Source organism: Ambystoma mexicanum, chromosome 7q, assembly GCF_040938575.1.
Source record: "Ambystoma mexicanum isolate Mex_15411 chromosome 7q, UKY_AmexF1_1, whole genome shotgun sequence".
NCBI classification, from domain to species: domain Eukaryota; kingdom Metazoa; phylum Chordata; class Amphibia; order Caudata; family Ambystomatidae; genus Ambystoma; species Ambystoma mexicanum.
Window position 1 is genome coordinate 686,500,991 of NC_090941.1, and position 15,001 is coordinate 686,515,991.

The 15,001-nt window shown below is 49.4% G+C and overlaps 1 protein-coding gene across 2 annotated transcripts in view; it reads left to right on the forward strand.

Moving 5' to 3' along the window:
- MIPEP (mitochondrial intermediate peptidase) overlaps positions 1-15,001 on the forward strand; it is a 1,848,751-nt gene that overhangs the window by 563,970 nt on the left and 1,269,780 nt on the right. For both annotated transcript variants that reach the window (XM_069639422.1, XM_069639423.1), the window contains exon 8: positions 10,550-10,598. In XM_069639422.1, the coding sequence (XP_069495523.1) occupies positions 10,550-10,598 (49 nt within the window). The remainder of the gene's footprint in view (positions 1-10,549; positions 10,599-15,001) is intronic.

Genomic DNA, 15,001 nt, shown 5'->3' on the forward strand with positions numbered 1-15,001 from the left:
GAGGTTTTTTTTTATGAGTGGTCGGACCCATGCTTCTTTTAAGCTTTGTGGTACTATTCCTGAGGAGAAAGAAGCATTGATGAATGCAGTGATGATAGTGGCCAATGCGTCAGAGCACTCTTGGATGATGGCCGGTGGGCACTATAAGGGGGACATAATAGGTACATTAATACATACTTGGGAAAGCTCGCCTCTTGTTGCGGGGACCTACATCAGGAGTACGTATGAGAGACATAATAGATACATTTCATATAGATGCGAAAGTCCAGAAAAGGGCAAAATACATGGTGCCTACCCCATGTTGCAGGGCGGCAGCAACACACAGATCTTCTCTGTCATCTGTTTTTATATCATTTTCATATCTATTATAGTTTAGCTACACATAAATAATGTTTTAAATATGCCTGTAAAGAAATGCAACCTATCTATATCTTGACTGTTCTGTGCTCCTTTATAGAAGTGTACAATAAATAAAAATTGATGAAATGTGTGGCTATAGATGCAATTTCTCCAGCATGGGGTCTGGCATGGATTCACATGCTCATGAATATTCCCCGTCGTCAGGCTGGGAATCCTCGGTAAAGAAAAAAATCAGTATCGGTTTCGTTTCTGATCTGTCTTTCTTAGTAGTAACCAATCACTGATCTCTGGGTCATACTGCCCCCAGCCAATGACTGCCCTCTCACTAAGCCCCGCCTCTGGCAGCCATCCTCAGATTTTTACCGCACGCTCAAGTGTTGGGAGTCCTCGTGCTTTAGCTCTCGAGTTTTGCTGCGTTTTCGTGCTTTTTCAGGAGATTTTCTCATTTTTTCAGTTTAATCAAGCCTCAAGCTCCACCGTTTCTACTTCCGATAACGGGGATCCATTTCGGAATTCTTCTACGCCCCTCAAGGGTGAAGTTTTCGTCGAGTTTACGCTTCTTGGAGGATTCCGGAAGATCTGCGGCCTACCTCAACGGACATGGCCCAGGGCAAGGGAAGCTTGACGCTCGGATCCAAGCTGTTCAGGTTCTGTCCTGGATGCGGATTACAAAATGTTTTCAAGGGGGACGAGCATTCGCAATGTCTCTACTGCCTTCATGAGGACAAGACGCACGTGGAGAAGGACTGTGCGTTCTGCAAGAACCTTTCGGAACGGACCAAACAAGATCGTCGTTCCCACCTCGCCGCCTGGCTGGAGAAGGGCACAGCAGGTGAGAAGGCGAAGAAAAAGTCTGAGCGGACTTCTAAGTCCTGTGAGGGCGCCACAGCGATGGGGGCCCAACAGAAGGCCAAGCACCGCAAGTCCGCGGGCACCGGGAGTGCCGAAAGGTCGGGCTCTTTGGCTGCCAGGCAGGGCGTGACTTCCCCGGCACGTTCAACCATGAGCCAGCGCTCTGGTTCGGGGAAGAGGAAGTCGGAGAACCCGGGTAAGCTGCTGGAGCGGCCCCGGTCGATCTCGAAGGGGGAGCGAGGCGCTGACCCTCCCCCCAAGGCGAAGGCCCAGGTGCACCTAAGGTGGTGAGGGCTTTGATCCAGCCGGCAAAGGCCATCGAAGTGGTCGCTGCGACCCTGGCGAAGCCGGCTGAGACTACGCCAGTGGAAACGGCCTCTGGGCCCAGAGTATCCCTGCCACCGCGGAGGGAATCCTCTTTCCAGCCCATCGTTAAGACCCCCGTGAAGTCCCCGGCAGAAAAAGAGGGGGGGCGGTGGCCATTACAGACTCGGAATCAGCCTCTGAGGAGGATCTGGTGGAAACCGAGAAGGGTCTCAACGAGAGGTTGGAGAAGGTTCGATCCCAGGGGACGGTCCCGGCTGATGTGATCGAAGATAGCGACGATGGCGACAAAGAGGGCCCAGTGGAGCGGCCATCCCGTCCGTCGCAGCCATTACCCGAGCCCCAGGATAGCTCAGGGGCCATTTTGTTGGCGATCCAATCCTTATGTACCAAGATAAGGACGAGATTACCACAGACCCCAACGGAGGATCCAGAACTAGGCCTGTCGGGAAACCCTACAAGCAAGCAGAGGATAGTCCACCCCTCTCCGCCCTTGGTGCCTGCGAGGCTGGTGGACCCATCATTCCCATCGCCGGACCCTAGAGAGGATACGGCGACGGATACAGGGACGGACGGCGACGGCGGCGGCGATGACACAACGGACATCCCGTCATCATCCCCCCCTCGGGCTTCTCCAGCTGATGAAATTGGCTCCTTTCGCGCCATGTTAACCAGGGCATCTGAGCTCTTCCAGCTCTGCCCTGAAGAACAAAAAAAAGGAAGGGTTTCTTTACCAACGACGAGAGGCCAAGAGGAAGACGGTCCTCGCGGTGCCTTTGCTCGACGACATCTGGGACGAGGGGCTTGTTATCCTCAAGAACCCCTCCACGACACCCGCCAAGAGGGACAGGTACGAGAAGAAGTACTGAGTCCCCAATGCCACCCCTTTTGTGCCTCAGGGCCCAGCCCATGCCGGACTCTGTCGTCTCAGCAGCGGCCAAGAAGAAAGCAGCGGGTGCGGCAGCTTCAACTTCCACTTCCCCGCCGGACAGCGAGGGCAAGAAGTTGGACTCCATGGGACGATGAGTCATCTCGTCGGTGGCGACGATGATTAAGGCGGCCAAAGCCTTAGCGATCGTGGCCCGCTACGACAGGGAGCTCTGGTTCAAGATAGCTCCCCTGCTAGACTTCCTACCTGACGACAAGAGGGCAGAGGCCCTACAAATTCTGCAGGAAGGCGAGGTGGCGTCGCATCACGCCATAACGGTGGCAACGGACATTGCCGATACCGGATTTCGCCAGCTGGGCAACAGAGTTTGCCTCCGACGGCGAGGATGGCTCAAGGCGACGGACTTTCGCCAGGACGTCCAGACCAGAGTATTGGATATGCTGTTCGATGGCAACAACCTTTTTGGTACGGCCGTGGACGAGTCACTCCAGGCCATCAAGACCGACTCGGAGACGGCCCAGGCCATAGGGGTACTTCAACAACGACGGCCCTTTCGGAGCTCCGGAGGCAGACAGGGTGCCTCCAAGGGATCCAGCGGTGGCTCATCCACATACCGCCAGGCGGCCCAGGAGGCCTACAGAGGTCGCGGCAAGCAAGGGGAATCCCGCCATTGTCACCAAGGAGGCCAAAGCGGCAAGGCCTCCTCCAAGCAAGACTGACCCGGCCGTGTCGTCGGGCCCCCACCGAAGCACCCCGGTGGGAGGCCGGCTGACGAAGTTCGTCAGCGTGTGGGAGTCCATCTCCACCTACCGTTGGGTGCTGGACACCATGGCCAACGGGCACTCGCTGGAATTCCAAAAGAAGTGCCCTCGCATTCCTCCCGTGGCCAGGAAGGAGAATCACGTCCCTCAACTGCTGTTGGAGGTAAGGGCGATGCTCAAGAAAGAGGGCATCGAGCTCGTCCCCAGGAGGCTCCGGGGCTCCGGAGTGTACTCAAGGTACTTCCTCGCCAGAAAGAAGACAGGCAGTTGGCACCCCATTCTGGACCTGCATCAGTTAAACAAATACATCAAGGCGCAAAAATTCAGGATGGTCACCCTCCAGCACGTGCTGGGACAGCTGGAGGAGGGCGGCTTCCTATCGTCGTTGGACCTGGAGGATGCTTACTTCCACATCCCCATTCTAAAAGGACACAGTTTCTCAGGTTTGTGGTTCAGGGACGCCACTACCAATTCAAAGCCCTACCGTTCGGATTAAAGTCGGCACCCAGGGTATTCACCAAGTGCCAGATCCACGTCTACCCCTACCTGGACGACTGGCTAATCCGGGCAAGGACAAGAGAACTCGCTGTCGAACACACAGCGAGGACTGTCCGGCTGCTCGCGGAACTGGGGTTCGCCATCAACTACCCCAAATCCCACCTGGTTCCGTCGCAAGTAGCACTGATTCTGGGAGCGAAGCTCGATACAGTGGGGCAATTGGCCTCCCCGTCAGAGGAGAGGACGAAGACCATTCTGGGCAAGGTGCGGCGCCTGCTAGCCGCGGACGTGGCTAGGGTGAGGTCCATCAAGATCCTCCTCGGGATGATGTCCTCATGCATCTACCTTGTACCCCTTTGCAGACTTCGGATGCGTCCGCTACAGGAGTTCCTAGACGCCCTTGGTTTCAGGCGACGGGCTGTTTCAAAGACAGGATCTCTCTCGACGAGGAGTTCCGTTTAGCGATCCTATGGTGGGTACCCGTGCTCACCTCACTACAGGCACAGACTTTCAAACCCTGGCGTTTCAGGAGACGGTGACGACAGACGCCTCTCTGGAGGGTTGGGGGGCCCACACCGGAGTTCTCCACGCAAGAGGCCTTTGGCTCCCGGAGGAGAGGTCTCTGCACATCAACATTCTGGAGCTCCAAGCAGTGTTCTGGGCGCTCAAGTCGTTTCTTCCGTCCCTCTAGGACAAAGTGTGAGGATCTTCACCGACAACACCACCACGATGTTCTACATACGGAAGCAGGGGGGCACCCTATCCCCAGCCCTATCCAAGGAGGCCCAGGATCTGTGGCACTGGGCCGACGCCCAGGGTATGTTTCTGGTTCCATTCCACTTGGCAGGAATAAAAAAACACCATCGCCGACTCACTCAGCAGGGAGCTGCGCTCGTGCCACGAGTGGGAACTACGTCAGGACCAGGTGGATCGGCTCTTCCGACGATGGGGCAAACCCCGGATCGACCTTTTCGCGACGGCGAGGAACACCAAGTGCCAGAGGTTCGCCAGCAGGTTCCCGCAGCCGAGGAGCATGGGCGATGCTTTCTCGTTCCCCTGGGACGGCCTGTTTCTATACGCGTTCCCTCCGTTGCCGTTGCTGCTCCGCCTCATCAACCAGCTCAAGAAGTCCAGGTGCAGGGTGATCCACGTTGTTCCGGCGTGGCTGAGGCAGATCTGGTTCCCGTACTTTCTGGACTTGTCAACGTCCCCACCAGTCAAGCTGCCGGCGGCCGTGGATCTTCTCTCCAGAGAAGGAGGCGCCATTCTCCATCATGACCCACAGTCGCTGAACTTGCAGGCCTGGCTCCTGCAGCACTAGAGTTTGGAGGGTACGATATCCCGGCTGACTGCAGAGAGGTTCTTGCAAAAGCCAGGGCGTCCTCAACTCGCAAGTGTTACGGTCATAAGTGGAAGAGGTTCTCTGTCTGGTGCCGTGCACAGAAGATTAACCCTCTGCGGATTACGGCCCCTCAAGTACTACCGTACCTACTGTCGCTGGCCAAAGCTGGACTAGCTCACGCCTCCATCAAAATACATCTGGCTGCCATCTCCCGATATACCAGGACTACGGGACGGGCGTCCTTGTGGTTTCATCGCCTGGTCAAGGAATTTATGAAGGGACTATTCCGATCGTTCCCGCCGGTGAAGGCTCCTGCCCCTGCGTGGGAGCTTAATGTGGTGCTGACCAGGCTCATGGGGGCCCCATTCAAGCCTATGCATTCGGCGCCTTTGAAGTTCCTATCATGGAAAACAGCGTTCCTCGTGGCCATCACCTCTGCAGGACGAGTGGGAGAGATCCAGGCCCTATCTTGCAAGCCTCCATACTTCACTTTTCATGACACGAGGGTGGTGCTGAGGACGCATCCCTCCTTCATGCCTAAGGTGCTGTCGGACTTCCACCTCAACGAGCCCTTGGTGTTACCAGTTTTCTTCCCGTCGCCTTGGATGCCGGCCGAGAGGACTTTGCCCTCGCTGGATGTAGCTAGAGCGCTGAAGTTCTACGTGGACCGCACGAAGAGTTTTCGGAAGACGTCCCAACTGTTTGTGAACTTTGGGTCTGTGAATCAAGGGAAGGCTCTCTCGAAGACTTCCATTTCCAGATGGCTCTCCGGCTGCATCATGCACTGTCAACGGTTGGCAAACCGACCGCTGCCCGGCCGTCCGAGAGCCCATTCGACCAGAGCGATCGCTGCTACCACAGCGTTCCTGTCTGGTGTGCCCCTGCTGGACATCTGCAGGGCTGCTACGTGGAGGTCGACGCGCACCTTCAGAAGATTCTACTGCGTCGATTGGGACACCAGGGAGGAGTCCAGGGTCGGCCAAGCAGTGCTGCGCAACCTGTTCGCCTAAGGTGAGCCTGGTGAGGAGGTAAGAGTTGCTTAATGTTGAGTTTTGGATGTAATGCTTAATGTTGAGCCTTTGCCACCTCCCGTGGTTGTGCATGTGTATACTGCTATGTATTCTTTTATTCATGAGCATGTGAATCCATGCCAGACCCATGCTGGAGAACAACAGTTACAGGTAAGTAACTTGTTCCTTATTGGAGGGGGCACTCAATGACACCTTCAAAGGGGACCTTATGTGCGTTCACAAACATCAGCTTTAAATCTTTTCATTATTTTAAATACTCATTTACTATTGACTCTCATTCTCAAATACCATCATATATGTAGTTGACACCTTCATATGCCCACGCATTGCCTCACTTCAGTAATCTGTATGTGAAGTAGTATTACATAAGTGGAGTATAACAATGCAAAAGCCTACAAAAGCTAGCAATGCGGGCACACAGCTGCTCATTGTTATTCACACCCACGTCACTAGAGAGCAGCAGATGATGATGAAGCAGCTTGTAGGAAAGCCTGCAAGTCATGTTCTGCACTCCTGGCTTATTTTACTGTGTCATTTTCCATTATTGTGCAGTGCTTATAATTCACATTTTAAGTGCAGGACTGGACTGCAACATAAATTGATCCTAAACGCCAGGAATGGCTGTTTATTTCACACCTGATATTTATTTATTTATTTATTTATAGAGCGCTTTACACCAAGGCGCTGTACAGTGGAACAACATAATACAAGATAACAACAAAAAATAACAGTGGGAGCAAAATTACATCATGAATCATTCGACAAAACAGTGCAAAGAGCAATTAACTGAAGGGGGGAAGGGGAGTGGGACTAGGTGTGGGGGGTGGAGATGGATTGGATGAGGGAAAATGGAAGGGAGAGAGAGGAGAAGCAGGAGAGGGAAGAGAGAAATCAGATGAAGGGAGGGGGGTGGGATTAGAGAGGGGAGAGTGGGAGTTTTCAAGGAGAAGAATGGAGGAGGAGGGATTTAAGGGACGTGTGAAATTAGGTGAAGGTTGTGGTAAGAGCGGATTGTGAGAGGGAGCGAGTTCCAGTGCAGAGGTGCAAGGAGTTGGAAGGAGTGGAAACAGGACGAAGCGCAGGGGGATGGAGGTACACTAAGAAGGAAATGGTCATCGGAACGAAGGGAACGGGAGGGGGAGTAGAAGGAGAGAAGGGAGGAGAGATAAGGAGGAGCAAGACCATAGAGGAATTTGAAGACAAGGCAGAGAGTGTAATTTTAGCTGTAAGTGGAAAGGTAGCCAGCCAAGGTAAGAGAGCGAGGAAGAGATGGAGTCACGGGGGGTAAGGAGACAAAGGGTACGAAAAGCAGAGTGGTATATGGATTTAAGAGGGGCAGGGTGAGATGCGGGAAGTCCAAAGAGTAGAGAAGAGCATTAAAAGAGGCGGGAAAAGATGAGCGAGGAAATTAGGAGTTTGGTGGCGTGGAATGTGAGGGAGGGACGGATTTTGCGAATATTGTAACTGTGGTATCGGCAGGTGCGAGAGGTGAGTGAAATGTGTTGTGAGAAGGTGAGAGAGGAGTCAAAGAGAACGCCTAAATTACGAGCTTGGGGAGAGATGGGGAGATTGAAGGGAGGAAAGTAAATGAAAGGGGGAGGAGAAGAAGGTGGAAGAGAATTAGAGGGGAAGAAAAGGACTTCGGTTTTATCGGTTTGAAGAGAGAGAAAGTGGGAGGACATCCAGTTCTTGATAGCAGTGAGGCAGGAGGAGAGCTTAAGGTGAAGGTCAGTTGAGAAGGAGGAGAAAGAGAGAAAGAGTTGAGTATCTTCAGCATAGAAATGGTCGGAGATGCCAAACGAGGAGATAACAGGGGAAATGCGGGAGGTGTAAAGAGAGAAGTGGAAAGGACCAAGTACAGAAACTTGAGGAACACCGTAAATAAGGGAAGGAAGGAGAGGTCTGACCTCCCCATGATACAGCGAAGGAATGGGAGGAGAGGTAAGAGGATAGCCATTTTAGAACAGGGCCTTTAAACCCGAAAGAGGAACGAGTGTGGAGCAGGAGTGGATGATCGACAGTGTCAAAAGTTGCGGAGAGATCAAGTAGAATAAGGATAGAGGATTGCTTGGCATGTTGAGCAGAGAGGAGGGAGTTAAGGATAGAGGTGAGAGTAGTTTCAGTGGAATGTTTGGGACGGAAGCCAGATTGGAAGGGAGGAAGGAGAGAGGAAGTAGTGACAAAGGATGAGAGTTGAGAGTATGCAAGGCGCTCAAGAAGCTTAGGAAGGAAAGGTAGAAGAGAGATAGGTCTGTAGTTAGCAGTGAGAAGTGGATCGGCAGAAGGAATAATCGTTGCATTTTTGAAAGCAGAGGGAAAGGTTGATGAGGAGAAGCAGGAGTTGAAGAAAGTGGTAAGGTAAGGGATAAGAAGAGGGTAGATCTTGGGGATAAGAACGGAGGGGAGAGGGTCAGAAGGGACTACGGTATGATACGGGACAACGTTACATTTCTGTAAACTGTAAGCTATTCTACTATTAAGCTATACAGACACAGCGCAGAAAAGCTTGTGCCGTAGACACCTGCTTTTAGTCATCTGGACAGTCTTGCAAGCTGTTGCTAGGCATGGATGTGATGAACTTTACAGTGCCACATAATAGGCAATCATGTATTGTTGCGTTTAACAAGCAAATATGGTCTGGTGGCATTCCAACCTTTAAAAAAGAGGTATGCTTTGCGATTCAATGTTCTTGGTATGTCAGGAAGCAGATTCAAGTCTTTGAAATTAACATTTCTGAATCACAATACTAATTACCAATCATTAAAATAGAATAGAAGCTGCAACGGATCAGATAATAGGGCATGTCCCGTCCTTCATTAGTCTTGATTGAGGTGTCTGCCACATCCTCTGTTACAAAGGCTTTGCTTAAAACAAGGAAACTGTGTGAAAAGGCCAGCATTAAGTAGCAGGCTTGGCACGTCATAGGAGGACTCTGCCTATGGCTTCAGTACTGCCCAACCCATCGGCTGGCACTCTCTCTGATGCTGACATGAAAAGAACCATGAAGACACAGGAAGCTGTTGCAAACATTTTTCAGACAACCACAGGAGCTTAGAAATAAAACACTGCGCGTAGCTGCAACAAAGTTTGTACCTGGTGTGGGATACTCGGTGTGCACCGCAGGTTTAGCTTCATTGGCGTTAAGCGATTTTGCGCGATTGTAATGTAATCCCTAATTTGCACAGCACTCTCCACACAAGAACGAGTTTGCATGTGTGATTTCACAGAAATGTTTCTTTGGCATTCTTACATGCACGTGTTAGGGAGTGGATTACATTGCTACCTGAGTGGCAACGCTAGTGCTCACTCTGCAGCCTTTTCCGGCATTTCATGGGCCTCATACGGCCGCCAGAGCTTTAGTTAAAAGGGGGGATGGGCCTTGTGCATTAGTGCAGTCATTAGTGATTAGTGGAGATATTGAAATAATCTCCTGTATACCTGCAGAATGCGGCGAGTTGTCTGATCGTGGGTTTTGCCTTAAAAATAAATTGCCATGTTTAACTACATTACATGTTTTTTCCTGTGTGGTTTTTTTTTTACAAGTATTTTTGAATCTCAGATACAATTTGATCAGTGGTTTTAGACGACTGCACCATGTGCGAGGGCCACTGCACAATGGTCCACAATATGACTCTTGTCCCCAGACCAAAAGTGGACAGTCCTTCCCGCGCATTGAGTTGGTAATATCGCTAGCATGTCCCAGTGATGTGGCAGCTAGAGCTGAATAGGGTGACTTTAGAAGATGTTATACATCATAGTGTTTTTATAGACCCTTTGTTTTCATCTGAACTGCACTAAGGATCAGATCAGCCAATTGGGTGTTTTGGATGTGGCTGTATCATATGCATTCCTGGTCCATTGTTTACAGAGTCCTAACATCTGACCTACTAGAACCTTGGTGTGTCATGAGATCAACCTCTTGTCGTGCCCATTCCTCGTTTAGCATGCATCTCTGCTGGGGATCCTTTGCAGGTGTTGGAGGGAGTGGGGTGATATTCGTTTTACATAAAGAGCCTGCTTTGAGAGTGCATGTAAACATAGGAGTATTGCATTATCACATCCCCTTCCTCAAGCTGGCTCTGACCTGATATATTCCTAATATTCAATTTCCTCTGACTTTATAACCATTCTGAAGGGAGGAAGGGTCAGATAGGGTCTCACCTTAGATAGCAAACATGGAAAACATGCATCTGCCTCTACCACCCCCTCTCGCCCACTGTTATCGGGTGCAAATCTTTTGTTTTTTGGGGTGGGTTATGGGGACAATATAATTTACGTATTGTTAAGTTCTGTACATTGTCAGGGCTCATCTGTCAGACCAGCACTGCGTACGTGATGAATGTTATGGTGTCTTTATTTCAACGTGTATATTAATCAAACTCCTTTTAAATGTAATGCATACAGACATTGTAATCCAGATATCCAATGAGCGAGTAGACTTGCCTCTTTGTCGCATATATGTGTTGATTTGTTGTCCTCTTATTCTTTCTAGAAAATGTAATGACATTCCTTGAGACCTTGTCTGGAAAATTAACTGAGAGGTGAGATTTTTTTGTTTGTTAACTTGGCTATTTTTAATGAAATGTTTTAGTTTACTTGCATTTACTTGCATCATGTCTATAATCTAACTTGCATATAACTCGCCCATTATAGCAAAGGTCTTCCTTGAATTCGTGATGTGTACTATGTGAATTACATATTTAGTGCATTTTGTGGGCGTGATTGACCCGAGCGAGTTGTGCACTTAGCTAAGCTACAGACAAAGTGACACGCCACCCTGAAGAATTGCTGAATTGTCATGAATTGCTACCATAACATTAGAGTCCTTTAACGTGTTCAGTTTGAAAGCTGATTGGCAGTTATGCAAAATTGTTGATGGCAAGTGGAACAAAATCTACCCATAACATTACAGCTAGCTTGCTGTAATACTCCGCAGACTGTGCCTTCTTTCATCTTCTGATGTCACTTTCTGTTTCAGAAGCAGTACTCCAAATGAAAGCCCCAGAGATAAACAAGCATTTGTAAAGCCAGTCGTTTTGATATTTGATATGATGTGATATGGCATTAATAATGCGCCTATACACAAGTGTTCAAGGCGTGACGAGGCAAGGGAGAGGGAACATGGGGAAGGGAAGACGGGGACAACGATCCTACTAGGCCAGGTGACATTGAGATTGTGCAAGTGCAGGGGAAGGGGGAAGAAGGGGAAAAGGGCAGGGGGGAAGTGGAAGGGGACAGCGCAGTACATAGGATAACAGTAAAATAAATAAAACCAATAAATAAAATAAAGCCAATAAATAAAGCAGACATCAGGTGTCAAGTGCTGGTAGGGGGCTGTAGGAATACAGAAACAGTCCAACAGTGCAAGGGTTTCCAGGGGGGTAGAGCAGGTGCACAACTGGCTGGGAGGGGACCTGGCCCCGAGATCAGAGGATAGCCAGGTAACCAGTGCAGTTTCAGTTTCAGCCGGGAGATCAGCAGGGGAGAGGAGGAGAGAAAGCAGAAGCAAAGCGGAAGGTCTTGAGGTACTTCTGGAGATGGTTCTCCTCATGCTTCAGAGAGGCAGGGAGGCTTTTCCGAATGGAGGCCCCAGCAGTAGAAAGAGATCCACCACCAACTCGTTGCTTGGAGAAGTGATTGACCCCGAGGGAGTTGGAGGCGAATGAGCGAAGAGCTCAAGAAGGAAGATATTTAGGAAGAGAGAGTTGGAAGGTATTGAGGCCCGAGGCCCCAGAAGGCCTTGTGGACAATGCATAGGGTTTTGAACTTAATCTTCGCCACCACTGGGAGCCAATGCAGAGATTTCAGTCCTGGAGAGATACGAACCCTGTGCTTGAGGCCAGGGCCAAGTCTCACAGTCCTGTTTTGGATGAATTGCAGAGGGTGGAGAGTAGAGGCAGGCAGATATAGAAAGAGGCTGTTGGAAAAGTCCAGCCTAGAGAGCACCAGAGCTCTGGAGACAGTGAGCCTCTGGGGGAAGGAGAGGAAAGGAAGAATACCTCTGAGGAGGTGCAGCTGGTAGTGTGACTTCTTAGAGACATCAGAGATGTGAGAGAAGGAAAGTGCGTAGTCGAAGATGACCCCAAGGTTTTTAGCCTCACAGATGGGAGCAGGAGGAGGGCCAAAAGAGGCCGGCCAGAGAGTGACAGGAAAGGAGAATCTCAGTCTTACTGGCATTAAGGCAGAAATAATTGGCGGCACACCACTCTTGGGTAGCAGAAAGACAGTCAGAGATGAGAGAAGGAGAAGAGGTGGCGGAAGGAAGCCCACCAATTTCCGCTTTGATCCTGTGGAACTCGGGCAACTAGATCTTTCAACCCCATGATATGTTTTTCAATGGACCGGGAATGGTCTCCCAAATCAAAACACATTCCTTCTACTGTTTCACACCCTAAATTATGTTTTAAAAACAATCTATAGCTGCCCTATTTGTAAAATAGCTTTCCTAAAATTTCTATTATCTAGCAACAGCTGAGTCAACGCTTGCGAAGTTTCATTTAGCCCTTTAACCACGAAACAAGCTAATTTAATCATGGTTTTATATCCTTTGGCTGCTAGGCCCCAAATCCCAATAATGGAAATGGCTAACGCTAACACTTCAGCCTCAGAAAGCAAGTGGACCTCAGAATTGCAATCTGGGGACAATGCATTATAGGAAGTAGCACGCGTAGATCGCCCAATTGCAGGTTGTAAAGGGAACATCATTAAACCAAGTTGTATTAAAGCACAGGGGCCCCACGAAATATTAGCAGAGATATATGAATAAGTGAAATTCCCACAGGGGAATAACCAACCTGGGGGTAGTTTGACATGGTTCAGGTGACTAGCAGTCGAAACAGTAAAATTACATAACATAGATTCATCAACACAACCACTTATGGATCTTTTGCATAAGCGCTGCTCAAAATCAGTTCCCTTTCCCTCCCTGCTTAAACTTAACTGTTGGCATTTTCCAATATGGGAGGAATCGCAAATCATTTGATAACAAACATCCGCGGGGGCAATGTCATGAGTCATGATGCGGGTCATGTTTCTCCATTTGTGGGTGCTGTCCGCACAAAATTTGCAATATTCATAAACAGAAAAAGAACTTCTAACATCTTAGGTTTCAACCAAGGAGTCGTTATGGAGGACCCCGAATACGTTTTTCAAAATCGGGGCCGTCGTTGGAATGGCCAAAAGGCATGTCGAAATCAAATCTGCGGAACTGTGCACGTCCACCAAACAGAAATGTGACAGATTCAAGACCTGTTTGGACAGATAGACCCATATGTTTTCCGGTTGCCTGGCAAGGGCTGAATAGCCATGATGTGAAAAGGATGTAGAAATCCCAGAAGTGATCGAAAGCAAGGCACTGCGTCGCCGTCCTTGCTGCCTTCTCAATGGGCCGCGATAAGCTGCAACAGATGCATCATCAGACGCAAAATTAGTAGCAGGTACATTGGTCTTCATCCAAATCCCTGAATCCAGCTGGAGAATAGAGAAATCTGCCACCTCCTCCGACATGTCACCGGACCCTCCCGAATACACTCCACCGTGTCTCACACAGGCACTCAGCATACTCAGGATCTAGAACATCAAAATTCAGAAACAATATATCGGTGAAGTACATCACTCGTGCAAATAACATTTATCAGCAGGGATATGAGTCAATTTTCTCTTCCCCGGTTCCATAACGAGAACCACTTGATCCTCCCCGGCTGCGATCACATCCGCTGTAACAGACGGCCCATTAGGTTTTTCAAGCCATACCTTGGCACCTGGAACCATTACATCTGACGAGCCAAAACCTTTGTCCGCACGAATGGTTAATACTGCGGTACCCACAGTGACATTCTCTGCTAATCGGCATCGGACCAATATAATCAATCTACCAAATTTGTCCATTCAATTTACCTCTCTTCAATGTGCCATGAATTATGTGTGGAATAGCCTTTTGCCTTTGATGTTGGCACATGGGACAGTGTAGGATAATCGTTTTCACAATTTCCAACGGAATGCTGATACCTCTGTCTCGTGCCCAACTTATAGTAGCCTTCTCTCTGAGATGTCCACTTTTTGGGTGGGCCCATTTTGCAATTCCTTCCACATCATCCTCCTCAGCCCTTGCATCCATGATTGCAATTTTTACATGTTCGTCTGCAACAGAATTGAACCACCGTTCTAATGAGTCTTTTGCACAATGTGCATCTACACGATATACAGTTATTATAGTATGCATTTGCATCTGGGCAATATCTTGCCACAATTCTTTTCCCATACCTCCTTAGCATGAATTCTCCAACCATTTTTCTGCCAAGTTGGCAGCCAAACCACCAGCCCATTTGCAAGGGACCATTAATCTGTGTACATTTAACCATAGATAACTTTACAGGTACTAATATCAACTCGGCTACTCGATCTCCCTTGTGGATAGGCAACATATTCTCCTCAGTGTTGGTGAGAATAACCTTGATCACGCCCTTATAATCTGCATCCACAATCCCTCCTGATAATTGAACGCCTTTTAAGGCCAGTCCAGATCTGGGGGCAATTAATCCCATATGTTCAGACAGAATCTGTACCCCAATTCCAGTGTCAATCACAGCAATACCTCTTGGTTCAAGACCAATTTCTTCCCTTGCATGCATATCCACCCCAGCAGATTCAGGAGTGGCACGCTAAGGGGCTAACACACCAGGAGATCTTTCCCAGTAAAATAGAGTTTCTGTTGCCTTATTTGGTTTGATTTGTAAGGTTGGAGTCAACATGCACAGTTTCACCATTCACACTGGGACTGTTATTCAGGAGCTGTACGGCTTCTAGCACACGTTCGCTCCATCCCTTCAAAGTACCATCACCTGTTTTACGTAACTGCTTTCAACAATCTATTCATTCTCTCAATTAACCCCGAAGCCTCAGGGTGATGAGGGACATAAAAAATCCATTTGATTCCTTTTTCCTG